We start from the raw sequence: 26512 nt of genomic DNA on the forward strand, positions 1-26512 counted from the left end.
ACATTTAAAAAAATTAAAAAAAAAAAAAAGAGTGAGCATGGCAGTGGGGCACCTAAGTGGCTCTGTCAGTTGAGCATCAGACTATGGCTCAGGTCATGATCTCACAGTTCATGAGTTTGAGCCCCTCATCAGGCTCTCTGCTGTCAGTGCAGAATCTGCTTCACATCCTCTATCCTCCTCTCCCTATGTCCCTCCCCCCTCTCACAAATCAATAAACATAAAAAGAAAAAAAAGTGAGCGTGGCATTGATGCTTAGAGATGTGGGAGAAGGGTCTGGAAGGCAGGGACACAGGAATGGGTATTACTGGTGTTCTTGGGGAGAGTCATTTTTGTGACTTCTGGGCAGAGGAAAGGCAGGAAATGGTGGCATGTTGCCTGGTTGTAGAGGGCTTTGATATTCATCTTAAGGAGTTTGGACTATATTCTGCAGCTAACAGGGACCCGTGGAGAGGTTTTTGAAGAGGGAAGGTAGCTTAATTTTTTCAATTAACAGAAAATACATAGATACACGCTCAGTGAGATTCCAACTATACGGAAATCTGTAAAGAAAAAAGAAGAAAAGGAAAAAATGCTCCCTTTCCCAGAGGTAACTATTGTTCTCCTTCAAGTCATTTTATCTACCTATATCTGTAGATAAAGACATACAAAATCCAGCCCTGGAAGTGTTAAGGCCGATTCTGTCACACTTCTTCCTTTTCCTTTCTCTCACAGACACGCCCCTACCTTTTTTTTTTTTTAAGTTTATTTATGTATTTTGAGAGAGAGAGAGAGCGGGGAAGGGGTAGAGAGAGAGGGAGAGAGAGAATCTCAAGCAGGCCCTGTGCTGTCAGCGCAGAGCCTGACCCTGGGCTCTATCCCATGACCCTGGGATCATGACCTGAGCCAAAATCAAGAATCAGACGCTCAACCAACTGAGCCACCCAGGCACCTCAGACCCCTACCTTTTAATATTTAAATTTATATAAGCTAGGACTGTAATCTAGGGAAGCCTGCATGCTGTATCTTCTCACTTGACTCATTTTGCTCTCCTTTGTATTATTTCAGAGCACGGTTTTATTGGGTATTCACCAGAACTGCTACAGAACAACACTCTGCCAGATTACAGCCCCGGAGAGTCTTTTTTCACTGTTTTTGGGGTGTTCTTCCCAGCGGCTACAGGTATAGTAATTTGGATCCTTTTTCACTCCTGCATTAGGGGTATAAATGCTTGGTTTCTAAAACTCAGTATTATAAATGGCCTGCATATGCTCCTAGGATGTCTATCTGACTTTAGAGATGGCCTTAGCTTTGCCTAAAAAGCTATTAACAGAGAGTTTACTTCTCCATAATTCCTGAAGGCTCCAGCATTATTTATTCTTCCTTCCCCTCCATACCTATCTATTGAAACCTCTTGGCCCGGTCAGTAGAGGAGACATATTTCTCTTAGGGCTGAGCAGGATGGATTCCTTAGCAGGGCAAGCTGCCCCTTCCACCACAGAATGGGTGCAAACTTGGTCTAGAAACTCCCCTCCTCCCTACCCCAACCTGTGAGTCTTCTCCAGGGGGCAGAGAAATGCCATTGTCTTCTCCCTGTACTGGGTGTGGGTGAGATCAGGACCCTTGGACAATGAATGAATCTCCCTGCCCTACCTTCCCCATTTTTCTGCTCTACAGTGGCCAGGGAGGAGCATTACAAAGCTGAGATCCCTCTAGAAATCTTGTCTTAGGCTCCAGGCCTTGGCCCGGAAGGTGGTAAGCGAACATGTGGACTGAATGATCATAAGAAATAACCATTTGCTAGAGACTGGACTTGTCCCATGGCACAGACTCAGAGAAGCATTTTACTCTTGATCAGGCCGCATCAGTGGCCTGGAGTGTGGCTGATCTTGTCTCCGTGTCCTTCTCCCCTCTTCCCTCTGCCTGCCTTCATGTGGCTATTTCCTTGCTCATGATCCTCTCCTCAAATAACATAGGGATAGAAAAAGGAGGAGAAGCTACTAAGATGTTGAAACTTTAAAAGGCTGCCCGTGACAAATGCTGGCAAGGATGTGGAAAAACTGGAACTCTCATACACTGTGCAACCATTTTGGAAAACAGTAGGATGATTTCTTAAAAATTGAACAGTCTATGGCCATAGCACCGTAAATGTGTCTGATCTTGGAAGGTAAGCAGGGCTGTGCCTGGTTAGTGCGTGGATGGGCAACTGCCTGGGAATACCAGGTACTATATAGGCTTAAAAGAAAGAAACCTAAATATACACCCAGCCATTCCCTCCTGGTTATCCGATGCAGAGAAGTGAAAACATGTAAAGACTTGTGCATGACTGTTAAAAGCAGTTTAATTTGTAATAGTCATGAACTAGAAATAATTCAAATATTCATCAACTGACAGATAAATTATGGTATAGCCATCCATGTAAAACTACTCAACAATAAAAAGGAATGAGCTATTGATACCTGCAACAATACAGATGGACCTCAAAATAACAGTGCTGCACGGGGCACCTGGGTGGCTCAGTTGGTTAAGCGCCCCACTTCAGGTCAGGTCCTGATCTTACGGTTCGTGAGTTCGAGCCCTGCATTGGGTTGTGTGCTGACAGCTCAGAGCCTGGAGCCTGCTTGTGAGCCCCTCCCCTGCTTGCGCTCTCTCTCTCTCTCTCAAAAATAAACATTAAAAAAAATTAATGGTGCTGCAAGAAAGAAGTCAGACAAAAACAAGTACTTTTTTTAAAAGATAAAATTATACAAAACTCCATTTATATAAAATTCTAGAAAATGCAGACTATAGTAACAGAAGGGAGATCAGTGGATGGGGAATAGGGGTGTGGGGAGCAGGAGGGAGGGACAAGGAAATTTGGGGGTATGAAACACTATTCTGGACTGTGGTGATAGGTTCACAGGTGTATCCCTATGTCACAACTTTCCAGATTATGACACTTTAAACGTGTGCAGCTTATCGTATATTAGTTACACCTCAGTAAAGCTGTGCAAATGAAAAAAAATGAACAATGTTAATCGCCTTTAATCAGCTTTCCTGAATCCCACTCTGGCCTCCAGCAATGCATGTTTTCTCTGCTTTTCACAATCAAGCACTGGGGCTTTGTGCTCCTGTCTCCATTTCCTGCCTCCTGTTGCCCTTGTCCATGCTCTTCTTTTGGAATTCTGAGCCTGCCTCTCTACTGAAATGGCCTTTCCAGAGTCTTCAGTGGCTGCCATGCTATTCAGTTCAACTATCATCTCTAGTTTCTCAGTGCATTTGACTGGCAACCTCCACTTCCTCCTTTTCTCTTGCCTTCTCTGATGTAGCACCTCCTGGTCTGCCCCCTGCCTCTCTGACTTGCCTATTTGGGTACATCCTCTTCTGCCTGCCCATTAAATTTTGGGGTTTTTCTCTTCTTTCTCTACTGTTTTCCTTAGAATCTCATCCATGCCTACTGTTCAATGACCACTCACAAGACTGATGACTTCCAGACTTGTACCTCTAGCCCAGATTTCTCTAAGCTTCATATCATATACTTAGTTGCTTACCTGGCATCATCCACTGGGTATCTCAGACCCAACATGTTCAGAACCAAGCCCATCCCACCCATCCCCCAACTGGTTCTTCTCCTTTACTCTTGATCTCAGGAAATGGCATCTCCATCCAAACAATTGCTCACGCCAGTAATGGGGAGTTATTCATGATAACGTCCTCTTTCTCACCAGTACCCTCCAAGTCCTCCTAAAGGAACTTCTCCTTTACTTCCTACTTCTTTCCACCTCTACCACCTGACCACTCTGGTCCAAGCCTCATCTCTCAATAGATCACCACAGCAGTCTCCTACCTGACCCGCCGCCCTGACCCCCACCTCCCAGGCTGACCACAGAAGTGAGCTTGGAGCTAGACCTCAGGAGTGGCAGGTAGAATCTTGGTCCACAAATCCAGATGTGCCAGAAGTAATGCATCTCTTTCATTTTTATGAAATGAAAAGAGTCAGTCTCTGACTCAGTCTTCATTCTGCCAGGATGATTAAAAATGGATGTCAGTCATTCATCAATGCCTCTACATTGCCCTGCCATCTTGTTCCAGGGTCTTAGGGTCTTACCAAGTCCCAAGGCATGTCTGGCTTTGCATCATTGTACACACAGCCAGATGTCCTGTCTGCACATCTGTTCAAGTACATGCTCAAGTACATAGGGAGCCCTATGCTTTAGAGCCTATGCACTTTCCAGGCCCTCCTTCCAGGGGTCTTATGGGGCTCCTGCTGTGCTGACCAGGAGTGGGTTGCACATCCACACGGCTCCAGATCTTATGAGCCTTTATCTCCTTGCCTTCAGCTCCAGGGGCAATCTTCTGTAATAATATGGCAGACACTTTTGTCCAGGGCCAGCTTTATGGGCATGAACCTATGCATTCCCACTGGGTCCCACGCTCAGAAAGGCCCCCTGCTCGGTGTAATGATTTACTTTTGCTAAAACTCTTAATAATTTTTGAACAAGGGATCTTATATTTTTATTTACACTGGACCCAGCAAACTATGTACCAAACTATGTCCACGCCCCCCCCCACTGCCCGCCCCCGCCCCTGCCATGCTTTCCCCCACCTATTTTGCGGTTTCTTTTCTCTAAAAATCTCCTAAGGGCTCAGGCTTTTGAGAAACAGAACCCAAAACAGGTTGCAGGCAAATTCTGCTTCCTTCTGGCACGTTATCTCCCTCAAGGCAATGAAATATATGTCAACTTCCTCTTGAATGGGCAGAAAATGCAAGGGGGGAAATGAATAGAGGAAATTTTTTTTTTAAGTTGACATTTGAAAATATTGACTTGCCCTCCCTCCCCCACACAGGCAGAGCACACCTTCAAGAGACTTCCCACCTGAGCATTTCCTTGGACCCCTGCCTGGGTGTCAGGGCCACAGTTACACCTGAGGCAGGGCTGTGGACCTCTTTGGCTGGCCGCACTCCAGGGGGTGTCCTCAGGCACCCACAAGAGCTTGTGTCAATAGTGTGACCCTGCTGGGCCCCCTCCACGCTGCTCCACACTTCCCCTCCTTTGCCTCTCTAGGCCCTGTGTCTTAGAAGAGAGGGGATGCCTGGTCTGACGGGGGGCAGGGAGTGGTGCCCCCCTCTTCAGTACTTCTCCCTCCAGCAAGGAATTAGCAGCAGCCTGAGGTTTGAAGAGCCACACAGTGGCCCAGAGTCTGAGCGGGACTAACATTTGAGATCTGCTAGTTCAGCAGCTCTCAATTCTTTCTTCCTTTTTCCACCCTTCCTTCCTTCCTTCCTTCCTTCCTTCCTTCCTTCCTTCCTTCCACCCTTCCTTCCTTCCTTCCTTCCTTCCTTCCTTCCTTCCTTCCTTCCTTCCTCTTTCTTTCTTTCTTTCTTTCTTTCTTTCTTTCTTTCTTTCTTTCTTTCTTTCTCGTTCGTTTTATTTATTCCTTTTGAGCGAGAGAGAGAGAAAGAGAGCATGCGTGAACGTGAGTAGGGGAGGGGCAGAGAGAGAGAGAAAGAGAGAGAGTCCCAAGCAGGCTCTGCACTGACAGTGAGGAGCCCGACGCAGGGCTCAGTCTCACAAACCATGAGATCATGACCTGAGCTGAAATCAAGAGTCAGATGCTTAACCAACTGAACCACCCAGGTGCCCCTCAACTTTTTCTTTTTAATCCATATTCACTTTTGATAATGATACTGAAACCCTCACCTACACTAGAAATTCTGATATGCTTCTCTGGACCAGAGAGGGGTATATTTGTCCTTCCTTTGAGAAAGATTGCTACCTAAGAATATTAGTAAAGCTTTATATTCTGCAGCTTAAATTATGAAAATATTGTTTTGTAAAAGTCCAAATATAAAATTATAATATTGAAGAAACTATCTACACAGGCCTTTTGTTTTACCTCACGCTTCTCCGGAGATAGGCTTCCCCGTCTCTCCCACTGCCCCTTGGCCCAACCAGGTTGAGAAGGACTGATCTTTTATGTGACCAGCTGGGGAAGGAGGAGCACAGAGGGGCTTATGAAGGATTGCTAAAGGTCACCCGGCTAATTAGTGACCAGAGTTGGGCCACCATCCTGCTATGGAACATTGCCTCTCTGGCTCTCTCACTGTTTTCCAGGGGCCCCAGTGTAAACACGGTAGGCAGGACGAACAATTTGTATCACTTGGCTTTCCCCTGGCAGATGTTCTGTTAAGCTATGAAAAGCATGGATGATTGGCAGTTTCCATGGTGACGGATTTGCCAAGGATTAGCTCTGAGTGAGTCATGGCTGGGGCTCCCTCCAACGCCATCCTCTTCTGGAACAAGAGAACCTCCAGGCTGTGGAGAGGAGAGAGGAGTTTGGAAGAACAAACAAAAGTCCCCCCACCTTGTGTCCCCATCTCCAGTCAGACATATGATTTAAATTACTTCAGATATTTTATCTCAAGGGCAGGACACTTCCTGAGGGGAGCAGCTGAAGTCTAGGTTTCAGTGGCTTCTCTGGATTTATGAAGCATGTCCTTTTGTCCTTCTGTCCTTCTCCCCAAAGTCCACCACACCCTGCAGTACTGGCTGCAGGGTGGGGCTGGGACCTTGGAGTAGATTCTGCATTTGCTTTGTTTCTTAAAGCACTTTCCTTCTCCAAGCTACACAACAAAACTTGCCCTGAGAAACAAATATCCACCCCACAGAATGCTTTTTCTCTCTCTGTTTCTTTGTCTCTCTCTTTCCCTCTCTCTCTCTCTCCCTCTCTCTCTCTCTCTCTCCCTTTCCCTCTCTCTTTCTCTCTCTCTCTCTCTCTCTCTCTCTCTCTCACACACACACACACACACACACACACACACACAGCCACTCCAGGGATTAGGGACCACAGTACATGGAGGAACTAGGAAATGGAAACTCCCAGAGAATGGGGTCCACAGGTTTAAGGAAGAGAGAGCCTCAAGTAAGGACAAGCTGGAGTGGGGCTCACTCCACTGCATTCTGATGAGTAGGATAGGAACAAGAGAAAAGAAGCTTTATAATTATTGTCATGTTTCTTTTTATAATTTTATTTATGGAATTAACATATAATTTTATCAAAATTGTTATAAATATCTGTAATAATCATTAGCATTATAATAGCCTACTACGTGTGGAGCTATGCTGAGCACTTTACATATAGTCTTTCACTTAAACCCCACCACAGCCCCACTGCTTCGATTAAGCACAGATTTACCCTGAAGGCAATGAACCCTAGACTTCAGGGTCCCTCAGTTGAGTAAGCTCCTGCTTATGCCCTGTTCTTAATTTCATATTCATGAGTCTGTGTTGTTTTTAAAGTGTCAGACTCCATAGAACCTGGACCCTTCCATGGGTTCTGTTATTATTCCATTTTATGGATGAGGGAACAATAACAAAGAGAGGTTATTTCCCCCAGGTACTGAACCCCATTGCTTCCCACCTACTTTGGAGAGGATGCTGGAAGAGAGAATGCACGCTTGTCTGGAGCTGCCCCCGACCCAGAAGCCAACAAATCTGGCATTTAATTGAATTGAATTGAATCCTGGGATTTAAACATTCCATTATTTGACACTGTCTCAGCAGAAACTCTAAGGCATCGAGAGGGTGGGGCCTGACAGGTTCTGCCTCAGAGAATGGAGCCAAGAGGGGATGAAAGGTTCCTTCGGGAACAGCTGAAAAACCAACCAATAGGTTTGGAGTTCAGGTGGAAGGTAAGGAGAGACCACCAAGGTCCTTAGGAACCCAAGGATCTCTGAGTGAGGGACGGAGCCCGTCTCTCCTGAGTGGACATTTCTTTAGCACCTCCTAGGTGCCAGGCACTGTGCTGAGTGCCTTATAAATGCTCATTCTAACTTTAACAACAGTTCTGTCAGATAAATAATCATATCCCCATTTGTAGACGAGGAAACTGAGGCTCAGAGCCACACTGCCTCCAAACAGTAACAGACTGCTTCCTTCAGCACAAAAGGCAGCAGAGAAGACATGGGAACTTTAGTGCATGGATCTTCTGCCTTAATGATAGAGAAAAATAAACTCATGAACTTAAAAGAAGAAAGAAAATAGGCATCAGAGATACAATTAAGCTAAAGCTGAAGGAGAAAATTAAAGGTTTCTAAGAACACAGATTTGGGTTGAAAAGCACCCAGGAGGAAGCTTGGAACCTCCTTGAGAAAGAGTCGTTCTTTGATGAACAACTAACAGAAACCAGAAAAGCCTAGAAAAACTATTAGACTTTTTTCCCCCTTACGAATTCTCATTTTCAGTAACAAATAAGAAAGTAGGGTGGGGAGTGGGATTGTGATGGCAGGCAACAAATGAAGTGTGTGTGCTGTGGTTGACTCCCCCCACCCTCCAAAAGGACATGGCCATTGTCTTGCAAATGTTGTAAGCAAGTGGTTACTTGAAGTACTGGTTCTTTTAACCACAGCTTATTTTTGAGATGTAGAGGGGATGAGTTCCTCCCCTAGCCATCCATGCCTGTTTTTAGGTCAGATATTTGAACTGGGGCATTAAGCCCAAGCACCATATTCACCTGGTGACACCCACCCCAGCTATAGGCATAATGTCAATGCCCAGGAGACTATGGATGGCTCTGGATGTTTAGCCTCATAAACCTAAGCTGGTAAGATGATGGCCAACACCAGCTCACATATATACAAAAGCTGAGACAATAAACATGCTAAAAGTCTGTAGAACTAGGGTGGAAGACCAAATCAGAAGGCATATGAAGGAAACCATATGAAGGAAGCTGTTTACCAAAGTCACATGTGCACAGACTACATTGTCATCCTGATGCAGGGAGAAATGTGGTTTCAGGTAAAGCAATTAACTGCTTCCTGGAACTGGCAGTTTAAGACCTACCAGGAGGGGAAATGCCCTGGTCCAGGCACAGACTAGTGATTTGGAACTGGTGATGAAAGTACCTGTGGGTAAACCAATGTATAGTGCTGATCATAACTGATAAATTCAGCCTTCTTGTGGGGGAGGTAACCCCAAATTAATCATACAGTTACTTGGTTATAAAAGGGAAATCCAAGAAAAGCATGGGTGTTAGAAATCAAGAAACTGTATTACATAGTGGAAAGAACACTGACTTGAGATCAGGAAACTTGAAGATAGTACTGCAGTTAGCCTGAAACTTGGGCAAAATCACTTCTCCTCTTTGGGCCTCAGTTTCCTCATATGTAAAATAAGAGGTAGGAGTAGATAACCTATAGGACACCTCTAGCTTTAAGAATTGTTGATTCTAAGTAGCCATTTTAAGCAGTTTTAGGAAGCCTCCCAAGAAAAGTATAAAGATTAAATAGTAATTATAAAATGGACACAAGTGTTTCCCAAACTGTCTTCCATGGAACACTAGTAATGAATAGTTTTTCTTTAAAAAATAATGTAGAATTGTTAAGTGAGTTTTGGGAAACGCTGTGTTACATTTCTCTTCTTAGCGATGGATGATGAAAATTAGCATATTGTAGGCACTGGTAAGTCCAGCAGTAAAAAACTTTCTAACCTTATTTATCAAGATTTTCCCAAGCTTTTTTTCCCTTTAATATCTGTAAAACATCTGGACACCAATGCTCTCGGAAATAGTATTTGTTCTTCTACACCCACCCTAAATTCAGCTCTAACATTAACAGTGATATCTTAAAATGGTAGCAGAAGCAGACAGAAAGCCAAACTAGAGAATCTCTACAATACTTGACAAGCATGGGCAAAAAATTACTAAATCAAAATAATTTTTCTAGGGGCGCCTGGGTGGCGCAGTTGGTTAAGCGTCTGACTTCAGCCAGGTCACGATCTCGCGGTCCGTGAGTTCGAGCCCCGCGTCAGGCTCTGGGCTGATGGCTCGGAGCCTGGAGCCTGTTTCCGATTCTGTGTCTCCCTCTCTCTCTGCCCCTCCCCCGTTCATGCTCTGTCTCTCTCTGTCCCAAAAATAAATAAAAACGTTGAAAAAAATTTTTTTTCAAAATAATTTTTCTAGATCCAGCTGGCAAGCGAGAAATTTCGAATTCACCAGAACTAGTGCTCATCTGCTTGGGAATTGTGTAGTCATGCAGGGGTGAAATTCTGGAAGTGACAGTGTCAGTGTGCAAGCCAGTCTAACAGGTGTGCATAGATCACTACAGTAGCCTGGCAGGAATGACCTGTCTAGCAGGTACTTCCCTGTCGTTGATGCTTTGTGTCTGTCCTACCGACTACCTACCCTTTGGCTTCTCTGTTTTGTCTCAAAAGCCAACTTCTGGCTGTCTGTGTTCCTGAGGGTGGCCTTGTCCATGTCTATCCTCTCTGTTCCCACTGACCAGGATCCCAGGGCATCCCACACCAGGCCAGCTATCAAGAACTGTGATCAAAGGTTGGGTCATGGACTGTAAGGGATTCTGGGTGAAGAAAAGGGCTTTTGTTATGAATATAGAACCTGGTTGGAAGCAGGAAGCAATTAGGCTTAGTCAATCACTTTCCTAGACAGAGCATACATATCAGTGGAGTCCTTGTGGGTCTTTGTAAATGATCTGATGGAAGGTGCACAAAATGATGTGACAAATTGTAGGAGGTACTAAAGTGGCAGAATAATTAGTGGTATGTAATCTTACAATGCTGAATGAATGGGCATAAAATTGCTAGGGGCTAGGAGCTAGAATGAGGAGGCCACTGTAGATGTTGGGAGGCAATGTGGCCAGGCAGGTGAGTTACCAGGGAACCTGGTGACAGGTGGGAACCTTTGCAGAGGTCAGAATTTAGGAGGTCCAGGAAGGGCTGGTATTAGTGTATGAAGTTAGTGGGGTCTGGGAGTCAGGTGAACATGGATATTTGGCCAGGGATGCCCTTGACACCAGGTAGTTCTGGCAGTGAGCTGTGAGCCCGTAGCCTTTGAACAGAGCCTCCGTGACAGATCTGGTCTCAGGAACACTGGTCAGAGTGAGGCAGGTTGTGGGTATCCTTTTTTTGATACAAATAAGACCTACACATGACAAAAAGGAAAATCCTACAGAAGTGCTTATAATATAAAGCAATAGTGTCCCACTCTACCCGTTACCACCCCAGATACCCCTCCATGGGAGCAACCACTTTTAATTATTTTTAGCACTTTGGGAGCTAGCTGCATATTTACCAAACAATAAGCTTGAATCTGTAACTTGATGAATCAAAGACATAATCTATTGAATCTGTGTTCAGAGATAGAGTTTAGCTTACTTACATGCTCCTTCATTGACTTCCTAAATTTTGATGGTTAACGTTGCTTTTTTTCTTAAATTAACTTTTTAACTTTAAATAATATTCTTAAATCTCTGTTATTTTATCAATTTTGGGCTACATCCCTTCATTCTTTATTGTTGGTGTGGGAAATTGAGATTCTGTGTTGTGTTTTAAGATTAATGTATTACAGTCATATTTATTTTTATGTGTAAAATATTTTTACAAGGAATACTTCATTTATCTCAAGGGAATCCCTAATTGTAAGGGAATCTGTATAATCTTTTTGTATTTGTGCTTTCCTTTTTCTTTTTTTAGCAGCAGGCAAAAGTTTATTAGAGTATAAGATTAGAAAGTAAGAGTAGTAGCTAACTTCGGCTCAGGTCATGATCTCACAGTTTGTGGGTTCGAGCCTCGCGTCAGATTCTGTGCTGACAGCTGAAAGCCTACAGCCTGCTTCGGATCCTGTGTCTCCCTCTCTCTCTGCTCCTCCCCTGCTCATGCTCTCTCTCTCTCTCTCTCTCAAAAAATAAATAAACATAAAAAAATAAAAAAGAGAGAAAGTAGTAGGAAAAGCTCTGTTTCAGAGAGAGGACATTTGAAAGTGAATGCCCATGTATCTGTGCTTTAGAGCAGTATCAGGGAAGCCATAACAAGTTGATTATTAGCAGGTGAATGGGCAACATCCTCTGAAAACTGTAGTCTACAACTTTAAGTGAACAGACACAGTTTCATATACACACAGACACACAGACACACAGAGGCTCAAATCTATTAAAAAAACATTTTGGTCTTAAGTTTACAAGTCAACAATCTTTGTAACTTCAAAGGCAAACTGCTCAGTATTAGAAATTTCTTTGTTCTTTTTAGCAAACACTAGAAATTCTCCTTTATGATAACAAGATACAGAATAAGTTTAGAATTAGCTTAAAATTAGTTGCAACTGGTATAAAAATATTCACTAGCCTTTTCCTTATTTACCTACCAAATTTAATGGCTAGCTCAAAAGGCTAGATTCATTGCTAGAATCTTTCAAGTTTTCTTTTCCTTCCTTTCTTTCTTTTCTTTTCTTTTCTTTTCTTTTCTTTTCTTTTCTTTTCTTTTTTTTAGAGAGAAAGGGGCAGAGATAGAGAGGGGGAGAGAGAGAAGTGGGGCTCACCTGAAGTGGGGCACAAGCTCACCCAATGCAGGGCTCAAGCTCACCTAATGTGGTTCTCAAGCTTGCCCGATGGGGGACTCGAACTCACAAACCATGAGATTGTGACCTGAGCTGAAGTCAGATGTTTAACCCACTGAAGGCGCCCCTCAAGTATTTTATTAAATGCACTGAAGCTTGTAACAGTTAAGCCGACTTGAGTGAAAGATCATGGGACTTATATTTTTGTTTTTCAACAGTACTATGATGAAATTATTAGTGCTTTTTGTGTTCTACTTCTTTCTCTGTCTCTTTTTAAAATTAGTTCCTGATATCAGTTAGTCATAGCTTTACTTTTATATTGTCAAGGTAGATAATATTCATATTCCATTTTGTAACTAGAGTTATGTCCTCTGTGCTTGTCTATAGGTCAATTTTTAGACGTCAGAAAACAGTAAACATATATCCTATTGTGACTATGTAGCTGTTGTTCATTGAAGAGTGAAGCAGCAGCTAGAATTCCATTTCCTTTGCTGTGATTCTGATGAGGTCCTTGTGCCATTTAGGGGAGAATATTCCTAATATCGTGGCCAAATGACTTACTTTGTTCTTACATTTTATCAGTTGTGTAAAATCATGTCATGACATGTTAGCTTGAATCCTATTTAGACATGGACTTTCTTCTTCCCTTTTCCTGGAGTTTCAATAAGCTTTCTTTTCTCTTGTTGCCAAAATATACAGTCAGCATGTCCTTAAAATCATTCAGTTTGTTAGTCCAGTTTGTTCATTGTGTTGAATCCAGTTCCTATTCAGAGGCCTCTCTCTTGGGGCCTCAATCCTTCTGCTCAATATCTTCTGGTTTCTCTGCGGTACAACTGTTATTCTGGGACTCTACTCCATTTCCGAGTCAAACAGAATCTTGTGTTTTCCTCCTTCATGGTTTACATCCTCATTTTGCTGGAGTACATGCTTTAGTATCTTCCTCAGAAATGATATGTGAGAGGTCAGTTTTTTGAGCTCTTCTCTACTAAACTTTGCTTTCACTTAATTGGTAATCTGGCTAAAATTCTCGTTTCAAAATAATTTTTCCTCAGAATTTTAAAATCAGTACTCCATTGTTTTCTAGCATTCACTGTTGCCAAAGAGAAGTCTAATTTTTTTCCTTTATAAGTGTTCAGTTTTTACCTTTGGAAATATTTAGGGTTTTTCCTGAAGTTGCACAACGATGCATTTGGGTATGGACTTTTTATATTTTGATCTTTGTGTTGTCTACTTTATGGGATATTTCAACCTGTAGACGCGTGTCTTCTCCAGTTTGGAGACATTTACTTCTGGTTATCTATTATTTACTTCTCACTTATTTATCTGGTTATTTCTTGTGTTTTCTCTGTTCTCTCTGCATCTCCTGTTAGCTGGATGTTGTAGCTATAAGATATTTCCTCTATTTCTTCTCTTCTTTCCTCAAATTTTGTACCCCTTCATCTTTCTGTTCTCAATTCTGGGATACTTACTTTATCTTTCAAATCTTCTGCATTTTTAATTTTAGTGATCATTTCTGTAATTTCCAAAAGTTCTTTTTTGTTCTTGCACTATTTTTGTTTTTCATTGCATCTTGCTTTATAGATAGAATATTCTTCTTGGGTGTGTCTGGAGCTACTCATTACTATTTTCTTCAAAATTCTCTTCTGTGTCCTGATTTATACTTTTATTCCAGCCCAGGTTGTTCTATTTTTATCATGCATGTATTTGTGTATTTGTTGCTGGTTTTCATCACACCCCTGGCAATCTTTGGTTGCTGGCATGGATTCCTGGCTGTAGTGTGTGTAGGTCTGTTTCCCTAAAGGGGCTCTTCCTTCACAGGCAACTTGACAGCAATAGATTTGTGAGAACAGCTAGTTCTTGAAGAGGGCTTCCTTTGGGTGTAAACATCCACACTAACAGCCCTGGTTTTCCTCGGGTTTATTCAGATCCTCTAGAGAAGTTTTCTAAGGCTTTCTTTTCCTTCCCTTTCACTCTGTGTCATTTTCGCCGTTCTCTGTGTTCCAGACATCTGTAGCAACCTTTCGTCTACTTATGGCTGATGCCCCATCCCAATCCTCCTCTTAGAGGCGTGTATGCATTTCCCCCTTTCCTACCCTTTTAATAAGATTTTGGGAAGAAGAGAAACAGGAGGAAAGAAGAGGTGCCTAATGTGTGGTTTGAAAACAAAAAGCCCTTTAAAAATTAGTTTTCCCCAGTTTCAAAATGATCACTGTAGAAAATTGAGAAATATATATATGTATAAGCAATAATATAAAAAATGATCTGTTTTCTATCACCCAGAAATAACATTGTTAACATTTTTAAAACATGTCCTGGTTCCTTTTTTTTTTCCCTATGCATAAATTTATCTGTTGCCTTTTTTTTTTTTTTACAACAATGGGATCATGCCATATATGTTTTCTAATATGCGTCTGAAAATGAAACAATAGCTTTTGAATATCTTTCCATGTCACAACATATCTCTGATAACGCAGAGCCCTGGTATTTACTGAAAGACATATCATCACTTATTGAACGAATCCCTTACTTGTAGACATTAGGTTCCTTCTCATTTTCACTATTATAGACAAGCATTTATAAACATTTTTGGCTACATCTCATATCCTTGACCATTTACTGAGGATAAAGTCCCAGTCATGGAATTAATTGCTGGTCAACCCATGTTCAGTCCCAGTGTGGGGCCCCCATTCAGGGCACCCTTTGAAATAGGCCCTCATTAGCTCCCTGGTTCCATACCTTCACCTGACTCCATTTCACCTGAGCTCCCCCAACAAGCATTATAGAGGGTGGGGGGTGGGTAAGAGCATAATTTTCAGAGTCAGAGTGACTGAGGTTGAATCCTAGCTTTCCCACTTACTAAATGTGTGACCTCCGGCTATTTTAATTAACCTCTCTGATCACTAGTTTCCTTTTCTATAAAATGGGGGAAATAATTCTACTTTTCTGATGTGATTGTTGTGAGGATAAAGCAAAATAAAAAAAATGCATGGAGAGCATTAGCACAGGCACTGGCAGGTTGAAAGTGTTCATAAATCCATAATGATGGGGTTAGACCCAGCTCTGTCCCTAAGCCCATGTAAATCTTCCTGCAAGGCCACATTGGAGATGCACCCACCCCTCTGTGAAACTTTCCTGACCAGGACTTATAGAGCACTTGTGGGCTGGACCTACTTTTGATGTTCAGAACACATCATCTGTTGCATTCTTCTGTGTGTGAGCATGGACAGAGGCGATGTCCCCCCTCCCCATCCCACACTGCCCTCCCTCCCCATCATGACTAATTTATGACTTCTCATGAGTGTGGTTGGGGAATAGAAGCAATAATGAAGAGGAGTTTGTGACTCAGTTCTTTAGACTGTTCTCAGGATTGTTCTTTAGAACTTGCTTAGAGCCCTTTGGTCTCTGGCTCTGGCTGTTGAATGCAACCTGCCCCCCAGGACACCTGAACCCCAGTGTAGTCAGTGGGAAGCAGAAGCAAGGAACTCTGCTGAAGAGGGGAAAGCAGGTGCTTTGCTAAGGCTGAGTCTCCCCAGGGAATTGGCGGGGGGGGGGGGGCGGGTGGGTAGAGGCAGAGCTCAGTATGTGGCCACAGGACCTTTGTGCAGCCTGCCAGCTGCCTCACTCACCCTCATTACTTTGCACTGCACCATAAGATGCTTTTGTGGCCAGCAGGGCTTTCCTCCCAAGCATCATCCAATCCACAAAGGTCCCATTCATGCCCCACGGATGCCTCCCTAGTTGCCAGGGGAGATTGAGAAGCTCAGTTGCCAGAACTGCAGATGGAAGGGCTTGCCGTGGGATAGCTTCCAGGAGAGGGCCCTGATGAAGAGAAGGCGATTCATGGAGTGGAGTTCGCTGCTCACCCCTCTCCCCTGTCTGGGTGTCTTTCAGGAGTCATGGCTGGTTTCAACATGGGGGGTGACCTCAGGGAGCCCGCTGCCAGCATCCCCCTGGGCTCCATAGCAGCTGTTGGCATCTCGTAAGTAAGTTCCCCTCATGGCAATCAGCTGGATAGAGGGAGAGAAAACCCCAGGCAAAAGAGGGGATTGCCCCTTTTGTTCTGAGAGTGCCCCAACTGTGGCCAATCTATTTCATATTCCAGTTCTCCTTTTAACACTCAGCGGGCTGGAAAATTCACGTCTGGTGGGTTCAGACGCTTGCCCTTTCATACCCCCTGCCTGGGAATGCGGGAGGAGGAGGAATCCTTTCTTTCCTTTCTCCTCAGCCTCCTGCCCCTCCTCCTCCCCCACTTCCATTTTGAACTTGGGGATTTTTTTAACCATTGGTTTTCCAGGATCGTTGGGAGGAATTTAAAGGTGAAGAGTTTTGCAATCAGACATGTTGGGATTTCTATCCCAGCTCTGCTGCTGGGGGGCTGTGTGATTTTGAGCATTTTACTTGGTTCTCTGAGCCTCTGTTTCCTTTCTTGGAAAGTAGAGATAATGAGAATATGTGTGCCCCAGAGACTGTGGAGCAGATACTGTGTGTAAAGACACATAGCAGGCTCTCCTTACCAACCCCCCCCCCCCCACCCCACCGTCCTCACCCGGCCTGCCTCCCCTGCACCTCTCCAAGGCTGTCAGGCTCCCTGGGTTTTAATTCACACTGTGCCACCCACAGGAGCAAACTGAGTGGCCTCGGGTCTGCTTCTGACCTTCTAGAATCTTCTGTTTTATTCTCAGTACTACAGAAAGAAGCTTCTCTGCCTTCACTGGGTAGACATGACAATGTCTTGAGAAGTTAAAAGTGCCCGTATTATTTCAACCATGATATCGTTAAAATATTCACAAATGCTGACTGTGCTCTTAGCTTATTATAGTGACACCATCACTTCAGTCTATTTTGTGCTCAATATGGCTGTGCGTGGGGAAGAGAATGGAGACAACAGAGCATACATGGGGTGTTGGGAAGGAAAGAGAAGAAAGAACCCTGCCTCATTTGGAGGTCATAGCTGGGAGGCCCCTGGAGAAACCTTTGGCCCATCCTCTCACTGCCCAGATGGGAATGAGGCTGCGGGGATCATGTGACTTTTTCAAGGTCGCAGGGTGCCTGGGGGCAGAGCCAGGTCACTGCTGCCCTTTTCACACTTGGCTTGGCTCTCTATCATCTGGGATCCAAGGAACAGCAGGACCGAGAAGCCTGAAAGATCATGTACTTGTTCTTCAGGGGTACGAAGGGGGGTTGGGGGGTTGCCCGTCAACCCTGCCTGAGTCCCGGCAACCTAGAGGTCAGTGGGGCCTCTCGCTCCCCACTCCCAATACACTTTGTGTGTTTTTCTTCTTTGATGTCAGAGACAAAACAATGATACACTTTTTTGGCAAGAGATGCTAGAGGAGAAAGAGTACTGAAAGCCCCCTCAGACAAGCGAGGGAGGCTTTATGACTGGCCTTTCTCTTTCCTTCTGAGACAAGTCCCCACGGGACCCAGGGGCTGAGTGGGGTGGGTTGGGATGGGGTTGGCCGAAGTCAGGGATGTAGCTCTGCTCCACTCTTGGGGTTTTTTGCAGGTGGTTTCTGTACATCGTATTTGTCTTCCTGCTGGGCGCTGTCTGCACCCGAGAGGCCCTTCGCTATGACTTCCTGATAGCGGAAAAGGTGGGTGAGTCCAGCACTGCTGAAGGGCTCAGTCTGCTGGTTCGTTTATTTGCTCCCATAACAAATGGCTACCTCCCTCTTGCAGCCCTGCCTAGGAATCCAGAGAGTCTTGGGCCCAGGGCTGAAGTAGCAGGGGAAGAAGGGCAAAAATATGGAAAAGGTAGAGGTTTTTCTTATAGATCCCTAGAAACAGATAACAGCCCCTGGAAAGGCACTTACATGCAGGTGACTAAACAATGGAACACAACCATCTCTTCGTGTCAGAAATCAGGACAGAAACAAAGGATACCATGAGCAAAAATCCCTTGCTCAACCAGTCCTTCATTTTTGCCAAAAGCCTCACCTCCTACCATGAGCAGAAAGTGCTGCTGTAAGGAAGCCGGTAAAAGGAGGAGGCTGATGGGCAGAAAAGAGGCAGCTAAGTGGATGGAGTCCAGAACACCAGGGTGAGGCCCGCCTTGCCCTCTGAGGACCTTGACTCTGTGTTCTCTCCCAGGGGTGGGCTGGGGTTGATCTGGCCGTAATATCTTTGTTTCAAGAGCTGTACACGCCGCCTGCCAGAAGGTTAGCAAATTCCTCACGTTCCACAGCTGCCCTTTACAGGATAGAGGTCGTGTGACAGTCAAGGACACTCATTTGGCATCTCTAGAACCTAGGAGAATAAGATTCCCATATGCTTTTCTGGAAATCCCCAAAAACTCCTACCTTTCCTTAAGTTCCTAGAGGATGAGTGGACCCTGAGATTCCTGTTAGTTATCAGAGAAATGTAGTAGGCTAGGAAAGTTTTCTTAGTTAACTTCTGAGTGTTTCTGCTCCTATTTTGGGAGAAAGTACCATTTTCTCCTGGTGTGAGGCTCGGCAAAAGCTACTTTGCTGGTCTTCATGGAGGGCCACTGGCCACTCCTTGGGGCAGCCTGGGGCAGAAAACTCTGAACTTTCTCTTCTGAGCTACTTTTGGGCTTGGTTTCCACATTAGCACATGTTTCTTTTTAAGATACGTAGGCCACGATGTAAAGATGACTTATGTTTTCAGGGGTCTTGACTATGAAAGCAGGTTTTAAAAGAGGGGAGCTGCTCAGGTAATGAGAGGACTGTCACCCCACTTCCAGGGACCAAGGTCTTAAACCCCCAGAGAGAGGTTTGCTCTCAGGGAAGGAATCTACAGCCCTCATGTTTAACTGTATGCATGCTTCCATCTTGAATTTCACCTCCAAGGGGCCTTTTCTCTAATTGTGGAATGAAAAGCTTGGCTGCATCAGAGGAATTAAAGGCCTCAGGGAACAGCTGATCCTTGGACCTGGGGAATCTGCCTGCTGCTGTCTGCAGCTTGCCAGTGGCTAGCTAGCTGGCTAGCTCCGCCTGCCTCTAAAGCTGGTTTCTTTCTAGTAGATTCCCTCACAGAGGTCCTTTCAACCATTTGAGGCTCTTATCTGGATGGAACACAGCAAATTATCCCCTGGTCTGGGGCTCCTCTCTCTCCCTCCTTCCCCTCCTTTGCAGAAAGAACTAAAAACAGGTATGTGGGATGGGAGGCAGCCTGTATCCAAGGAAGGCTACAATGAGAAAGTAAAAACATCTCCATGGACAGCACGGGAAAGCCTTTGTGGGTGGAAATTCCACTGTTAATAATAGACACATGAACTGGGGAAGCTTGCTTGGAATGCCACCTGTCCCAGACATTGAACAGGTAGGCAAGCATTTAGCCAGCTGGGGGCACCTGCTAAACCGTGCTTGGCAACGATCTGTGGGAATGACATTGTGCACACATCAGGATGAGAGGTGGAGAGTTCATTTTTTGGAGAGGAATAGACTGTGTCTTAGAATAGACAGTTGTAAAACCTAAAAGAAAGGAAAGATACTGTTCTTGGTTCTCAGCAGCAAACAGGGGCTGGCACAGCAAGTAGGTCAACAGGGACAGAACCCACCAGGGCAACTCTAAAGTGGCGGCACTCTGGTGTGCTGCTGCTCCCCAAAGCCCGCCCCCTACAAAGGGGATCACACAGGACTTCCCCCCCCTTCGAAGCCTTGAACCTTGGCTTTCCTCCTTTTGGCTTTCGGTGTTCCTCCTTGGGACTGACTCAGCTGCAGTAGCAGGCACATACTCAGGCAGTGAGCTGGGCCACAAACAACTTTATTAGCACTGCCTGGAGAATGGAAGGGTATAAGTGTACAGTGTCCCACGTGGTTACTTGACCCAGCTCACCACCCTCACCTGGTTTTAGTAAACTGTTCATCCGGTTTCGTGTCTTAGCTATGGCCTGGGTTCTGAGCCAGCCCATCTCTGAGCTCTTCTGGCCCCCGCGGAAGCAAATCCTCCTCAGTCTGGTCTGTGTGTCCTGAGGGTCTCCCCTTCGGGCACAGACCAGGGCAGGCCTCCAGGATGCTCCCCTTGGTGCTGGTTCTCTCAGAGCTCCTCAGGGCATGTCTCTGTCTTTCTGTCGGATGCTTTCTGCCAGAACACTTACCTTCAATGGCTGCTGGCCGCCCCGGCCTTCTTTCTGCAGCTGGTCAGTTCATCTGTTTCTTTTTGGGTTTCCAGCAGCTTCTCAGATCTATTTCTAATTATTTGGCTTCCCAGCCTACAGTTTCTCTAAGAAGTTTCTTTTTTGTTTTATATCCATGCCCCACTGAAACTTTTCCCTGGCTTTTGGGTGTTAATCTCTGTAGTGTTACACTTTCTAAAAAACCTTTAGTACATTGTGGTGGCTCTGAGGTAATCTATGTAAAGCACAATACTTGGTACATAGTAGGTGCTTATTAAATTTGGACTCCTCTGTACACTACTTATGGGGATAACCTTATAGATGGGGCATATTTTTCCCCCTACAAATCCAGCATATTTAGCAGGATAGGAAAAAAAAAAGTCAGTCCTAATATCAATCCCAATATTATTCAGTTATAGAAAAGGAGTTGTATAAAGATCAGTTATTAGTAGGGGTAAAACTGAACAGATTAAATAATTGTTTCAGAATAAACTTGTATACAGTTCAGGAAAAAAAATGTTTATTAACATCCAAAAGACCAAGTACTTTAGGAAGGCTGGAGCTTGCTACCTAGCAAAATAAGAACAAACTAAGTAGGAAAAGTACCCCAAAAGCATCTTTGTTAAAAATGAGGTATCCATAGATTTGGCAGTCATGGTTTCATGTATTCAAGAGGGACCTTGAGTGCCCAGGGCACAGGCTGTGCTTGGCAAGATGGGGTAGGGCAGGGCCCTCGGCTGGTGAAGGAGCCTCGCCAGCTGTTGAGTATCCACCGTCCAGCCCATCCTGGCTGCCCTCTGCTCCCCATCACGGACACGGAACTGCCTCTCGGGAAGTGAAGCCATCTTTATTTCCTGATGGAAAATGGCTATGAAGCGAGAGAGAAAACTTGACTGAAAGTTGAGTTGTTGGTCATTTTGTGGTGTAAGGTCCGTATGAGAAAACTCATGTCTGATATGAGAGAAAACTAGGGGACTGTGAGGCAATTTGGGATTATAAAGGGTCTCAGGATATACTCCTGAGTAACATCAAGGGCACATAGGAATTGGATGAGGCAGAATGAGCACCCTGCAAATGACTTTGAATCCAATCCTTCAGGAGAAGGGAGCAGCCAGTGGATAGGTGGGATTTCTTAGTGAAGCTCCAATGGGAGTTGGGACATAATAGGAAAAGCAGAGAGATGGAATTATGATTTTTATCAGTAGTTACTGAGGAAAGAAATTAGGGTAGTTCCCACCTCAGATAATATGTTGGAAAGACAGAATTTTTTGTGATGGCTCAAACAGGTGTATGACAGAGGGGTGATTTTTTTCCCCCCATAAAGAGCTGTTGACACACATCTGCTCAAATAAATGCTCACTTCCATCTCCACTGGCACAGTTAGCAAGTCTGTAGTTCTGTATGAATAGAGACAGTGATTAAATTCTCCAAGGGCTGGGAGCAAAGCTGTGTGGTTTCCTGCTGTGCCTCAAAAGTCTTACCCTGTGCCCAGCACTGTGCCAGGTACCTAAACTGTCCTCAGTGAATGCTTCCAAGGATGGATGGATGGCAGATAGAGGGGACAAAATAGGATGCACATGGGAGAGAGAAATAGAATGGAGTTTTTATAATTCATCCAGACATGAGACATTTCATTTTTCAGCAGAATTGACAGAATAACCAGAATAATAGGTTTTTTGTTGTTTTAAATATTTATTTATTTTTGAGAGAGAGAGAGAGGGGGGGGGGGGACAGAGGATCCAAAGTGGGCTCCACACTGACAGCAGAGAGCCTGATGCGGGGCTCAAACTCCAGAAATGTGAGATCATGAGCCGAAGTCAGACGCTTAACCAACTGGGCCACCTAGGCACCCCAATAAAAATTTTATATAAAAGGATTATCAAGTGAACAGACCATTGTAAACACAATTGATACACTGGGCATAACAAGTCACTATACCTGGACAGTCCCCTCTCCTACCCCTAGCCCAAAGGTCCTGCAGGAATCCCAGGGAGTGTTTGTGGGAAGGCTGGTCAAAGATGGGCATCCTGGTGCCAGAGACTCCAGCTCCTGGGTCAGCCCCACACTAGGAGGAAGCCAAATTAGGGAATCTCATTTCCGATCTGAGTAAATGGACAGGCTTTCAATAAAAAAAAAAAAAAATTTTAACATAAATATATATAATCTTTTGGATAAGAAGCAATACAGTTTCTGCAAGGAGATACCATGCCTACGTCTCCTGGAGAATTCTCTGAAAGGACAGCGTGGTGGGTACAATGCACCTTGCCCAGTGGCTCTCCACCCTGGCTGTGCATTAGAATCACCTGGAGGGTTTCAGAAACATCAAGGATGTCTGTGCCCCACCCTACACTCATAAAGCAAAACTTCTGCAGTGATTCTTAGGTATAGCCAGATCAGAGAACTACTAATTAGATTTTCTATAAAGCTTTTGATAAAATTTCATCATGGAGTTTATGTATTTTTAAAACCAGCAAATACAGGATGCATTTGGTCAAGAAGACAGAAACAAAGGTTAGAAGTGAAGGATTGCATCTCAGAATGGATCAGAGATTGATAATGGAGCCAGTTTATCTGCCAATTTTGTGAGGCATCCAGGGAACGAGTCACAGTGAAGTCGTGAAGCTTCATGAATTCCATGGGCATGTGCTGAGCCTGTTTGCCAGACTGTTAGGTGTGGTGGGGCAGGGGCAGGGGCAAGATGCATGAGACACAGGAGCTTATGTTGCACTGCAAGATAAGTCATGAGTGTAATGGACTACAACCCAGGGTGGAAATTACAAATGCTGTCAGAATATACAAATAGAGTGATGGGAGGGGCGCCTGGGTGGCTCAGTTGGTTAAGCATCTGACTTGGTTTTGGCTCAGGTCATGATCTTGCGGTTTTGTGAGTTCAAGTCCCACGTTGGGCTCTGCACTGACAGCATGGAGCCTGCTTGGGATTCTCTCTTTGCTACTCTCTCTGCCCCTCGCCCAGTCCCTCTGTCTCTCTGTCTCTCTAAAAATATATAAACTTAAAAAAAAGGGATAAACATTAGATGATATTAATTTCTTCTAGTTATAAAATGATAAGAAGAGCGGGGGTAGAACAGACATAGACACCTGTGATAATGAAGAAAATAGACATGAGAGATTCTGGGGATAAGATGAAGTAACACATTTAGGGAAAAGTAATCCACACTGAAATGAAGTTCAAGTTAGGCTCTGCAGTGGACCTGAGTTATGTTCATCAGGCCCCTGGCATCCCTGACCATTTGGGGGTTATTCCACCTATATCTGATCTTGGAGGGAGTGATGAGCCCCACTTAATATTAATAGTACAGAAGCCTGAAGGACAAGACGCTCTCTTGCCTGCCCCTTTGTGGCCTAAGTAGGGCATGTGACCTAGCTTAGACCCATCAGATGCTCCAAGTGTAATAAATGGGACAACAGTGAAGGGATAGTGGGAATTCATCTGCAGGGAAACAGGGTGCTGGTAGCATCCTGGTCAAACTGTTCCCGTTCCAGAGTCCAGCTTGTGCCTCCAGGCTTCGGTCTTGCCCTTTCTGAGCATGATCTTTCAGCTTCGTGATGATTCTGTGAACCTCCAGTGTCCTACAAATATATTCTTTTAAAAGTATTTTGTTTCTAATCGGGAATCCTGGCTGGTGCAGGTTTCCTGTGATAATTTATGAGCCAGGAAAGAGGTCTAGCCACGGACTAGTATTCCATGTAGCTTGATGCCACTGACCCAGTGAACTGACAAGGCAAGGACATAAAAAGTGAGGTGGAGAATCTTCATCATGAAGGGTTTGACAAAACCATGCAAATTAAGATGACCTCATCTGTGATCTTTGGACAAATGAGCATTTGGAACATACAGTTCTGGCCACCGTGCCTATGGTAAAGTAGAATGGAGATGGGCATCTCAAATAATCAGAAAACAGACTTCCCGCTGGGTACAGATGAGGTCCAGCTCAGGGCAGGGACGGGGAGGGGAGGGCAGTTCCTGACAGCCTGTGACACAGCTTCATGGCCAGTAGCACTGATCTTTGCAAGTCAACATCCAGCAGAACACCTGTGCCCTCTCTTAGTCTATCTGTTGGTGATTTGTGGGCCATGTGGGTCATGGAGCTCATTCGTTCCTTCAGCGTTCGAAGCTGTGTGTTGGCACTGATACTAGGATGAACAAGATAGGGGCCCTGCAGAAATGAGGCCTCTGGGACCATGTGTGTGGGAGGGTGCTACTCACCTTACACTGAGGTGCTACGGGGTCCTGAGGAGCAGCCGCTGCTGTGAGGGGCTTGGGGAAGGCCTCATGGAGGAAAGGAGGTTTGTGCTGAGTCTTGAAGCACAACTGGGTTTAACAGACAGACAATGAGTAGATTAGGAGTGGACAGAGGGTGTTAGCTGGCAGGGAAACATTCTGACAAAGACTCTGAGTGTGTGGGGTATGCGGCTCCAAAGGTCACAGACCAGGAAGGGGCCAAGAATGTCAGGGTGTTGGGAAGCCATTGATATTGTTATGGCAGTGACATTATGATCGAGTTTGAGTTTAGAGACGTCACTCTGGCAGAGGCTTGGGGATAATTCAGAGTGGACAGAACGTAGAGGCAGGAGGCCAGTTGGCCAGTGGTTCTCAAAGTGTGGTCCCCAGACCCTTAGCATCAGCATCAACTGGGAACTTTTTAGAAATCCAAATTCTTGGGCTCTTCCCTAGAACCGCTTAATCAGAAACTCTGAGGTGGGGATCAAAAATCCGTATTTTAACAAGCCCTCTAGCTGAGACTGATGCACGCTCAATTTGAGAACCTCTATGTTGTCCATACAAGAAGTGATGGTGAGCCAAACTGAAATAGTGGCGGTATGAATGAAATGGGATGGAGTTGGGAATATTGGAAATATATCTGAGAGGCTGAATCTAGAGGACTAATGATCGATGGGGTGCAGATGGTGCTGGGGAACAGAAAGGGACAAGCATATTCTGGCATTGGGTAATGAAATTGCTTCCTTATGTAGGTGTCCCTGGTGGGCTTCCTGTTCCTTTTGGGCTTATACATCTCATCTCTGGCCTCCTGTATGGGAGGACTCTATGGAGCCCCCCGGATCCTGCAGTGCATTGCCCAGGAGAAAGTGATTCCCACACTGGCCTGTCTGGGGAAAGGGGTGAGTGATCCTTTTTTTGAGAAATGTACATTTTGCTGCGAACCAGATTATCAGCCAATAAATTGCTTAAGTCTCTCCGATTAGAGCCAGTGGTCAAGTTCTCCAGAGTGGGAGAAATGAGAATGCAGAGTTGTTCTCTCCTGTCCTCTGGCAGCCTTAGGGTGGAGCCAGTTGGACAAACCATCTGTCAATGTCATAGCCACCAGAACCTCTTGGCACTGGGTTAGCTAACTGACAGAATGGCATCTTGGACCCTGAGCAACAGGGAAAGGGAGTGTCACATCCTTTAATAAAAATAAATTTGGGATCCTCTCAGTTCAGCATAGAAGAAAAAATCTCTTGGTGAGGAGGGGAGCTGGACCTTGCAGCTCAAACTCTGCCCTTGATTTTTGCCTTTCCTTTGGGGTTGCTGTATGATGATTTCCCATACCTCGGGCCTCTGGGCCTCCTGTCAGTCTTCATGGCTCAAACTCTCACCAACAGAATATAGCTTGGTTGAGTCACGAAATGATAGAATGAGACATTCCTAAAACCTAAGCGATGACAAAAGAGAAATAGAGAGAGAGAGTTAGAGAGACAGAACCCCACTTCCCAATAATGTGGTTTACTGAGAAAGAGTTCATTTCTGTCTTATTGGAGCACCACAGAGACCCTCCCCCAACCCCTTCCCACCCCAGACCCCTCTCAGGTAGGGTCACCAGCCCTCCCTTACCATCCTCCACTTCTGACCCATCAGCCAGCATGGGCTGGGTGGGAGCACTGACTCTCATCTCTGTACCTTCTATGTGGTATATGCCTTTTCTTTTACTTTAATTTCATGTATTTTTATTAGGTAATGTATACACAGGGCTCAAAACTAAGAAAGATATAAAAGGTATACATTGAGAATTTTTGCTCCTATCATGACTCTTTTATTATCTCTTTCTTCACCAGAACCCATGCCCTATCAGTAGCTGTTTTTATTAGTTTTTTTTATGAATCCTCTCTATT

General features: G+C 44.8%; 1 protein-coding gene across 1 annotated transcript in view; it reads left to right on the forward strand.

The window, feature by feature from the left end:
- The window catches only part of SLC12A8 (solute carrier family 12 member 8), a 116964-nt gene that overhangs the window by 58736 nt on the left and 31716 nt on the right, over positions 1-26512 (forward strand). The window contains 4 exon segments of the mRNA XM_032594586.1: positions 1045-1158; positions 16195-16282; positions 17810-17897; positions 25376-25522. Of these exon segments, the coding sequence (XP_032450477.1) occupies positions 1045-1158; positions 16195-16282; positions 17810-17897; positions 25376-25522 (437 nt within the window).

This window comes from Lynx canadensis, chromosome C2, assembly GCF_007474595.2.
Source record: "Lynx canadensis isolate LIC74 chromosome C2, mLynCan4.pri.v2, whole genome shotgun sequence".
Lineage (NCBI taxonomy): Eukaryota > Metazoa > Chordata > Mammalia > Carnivora > Felidae > Lynx > Lynx canadensis.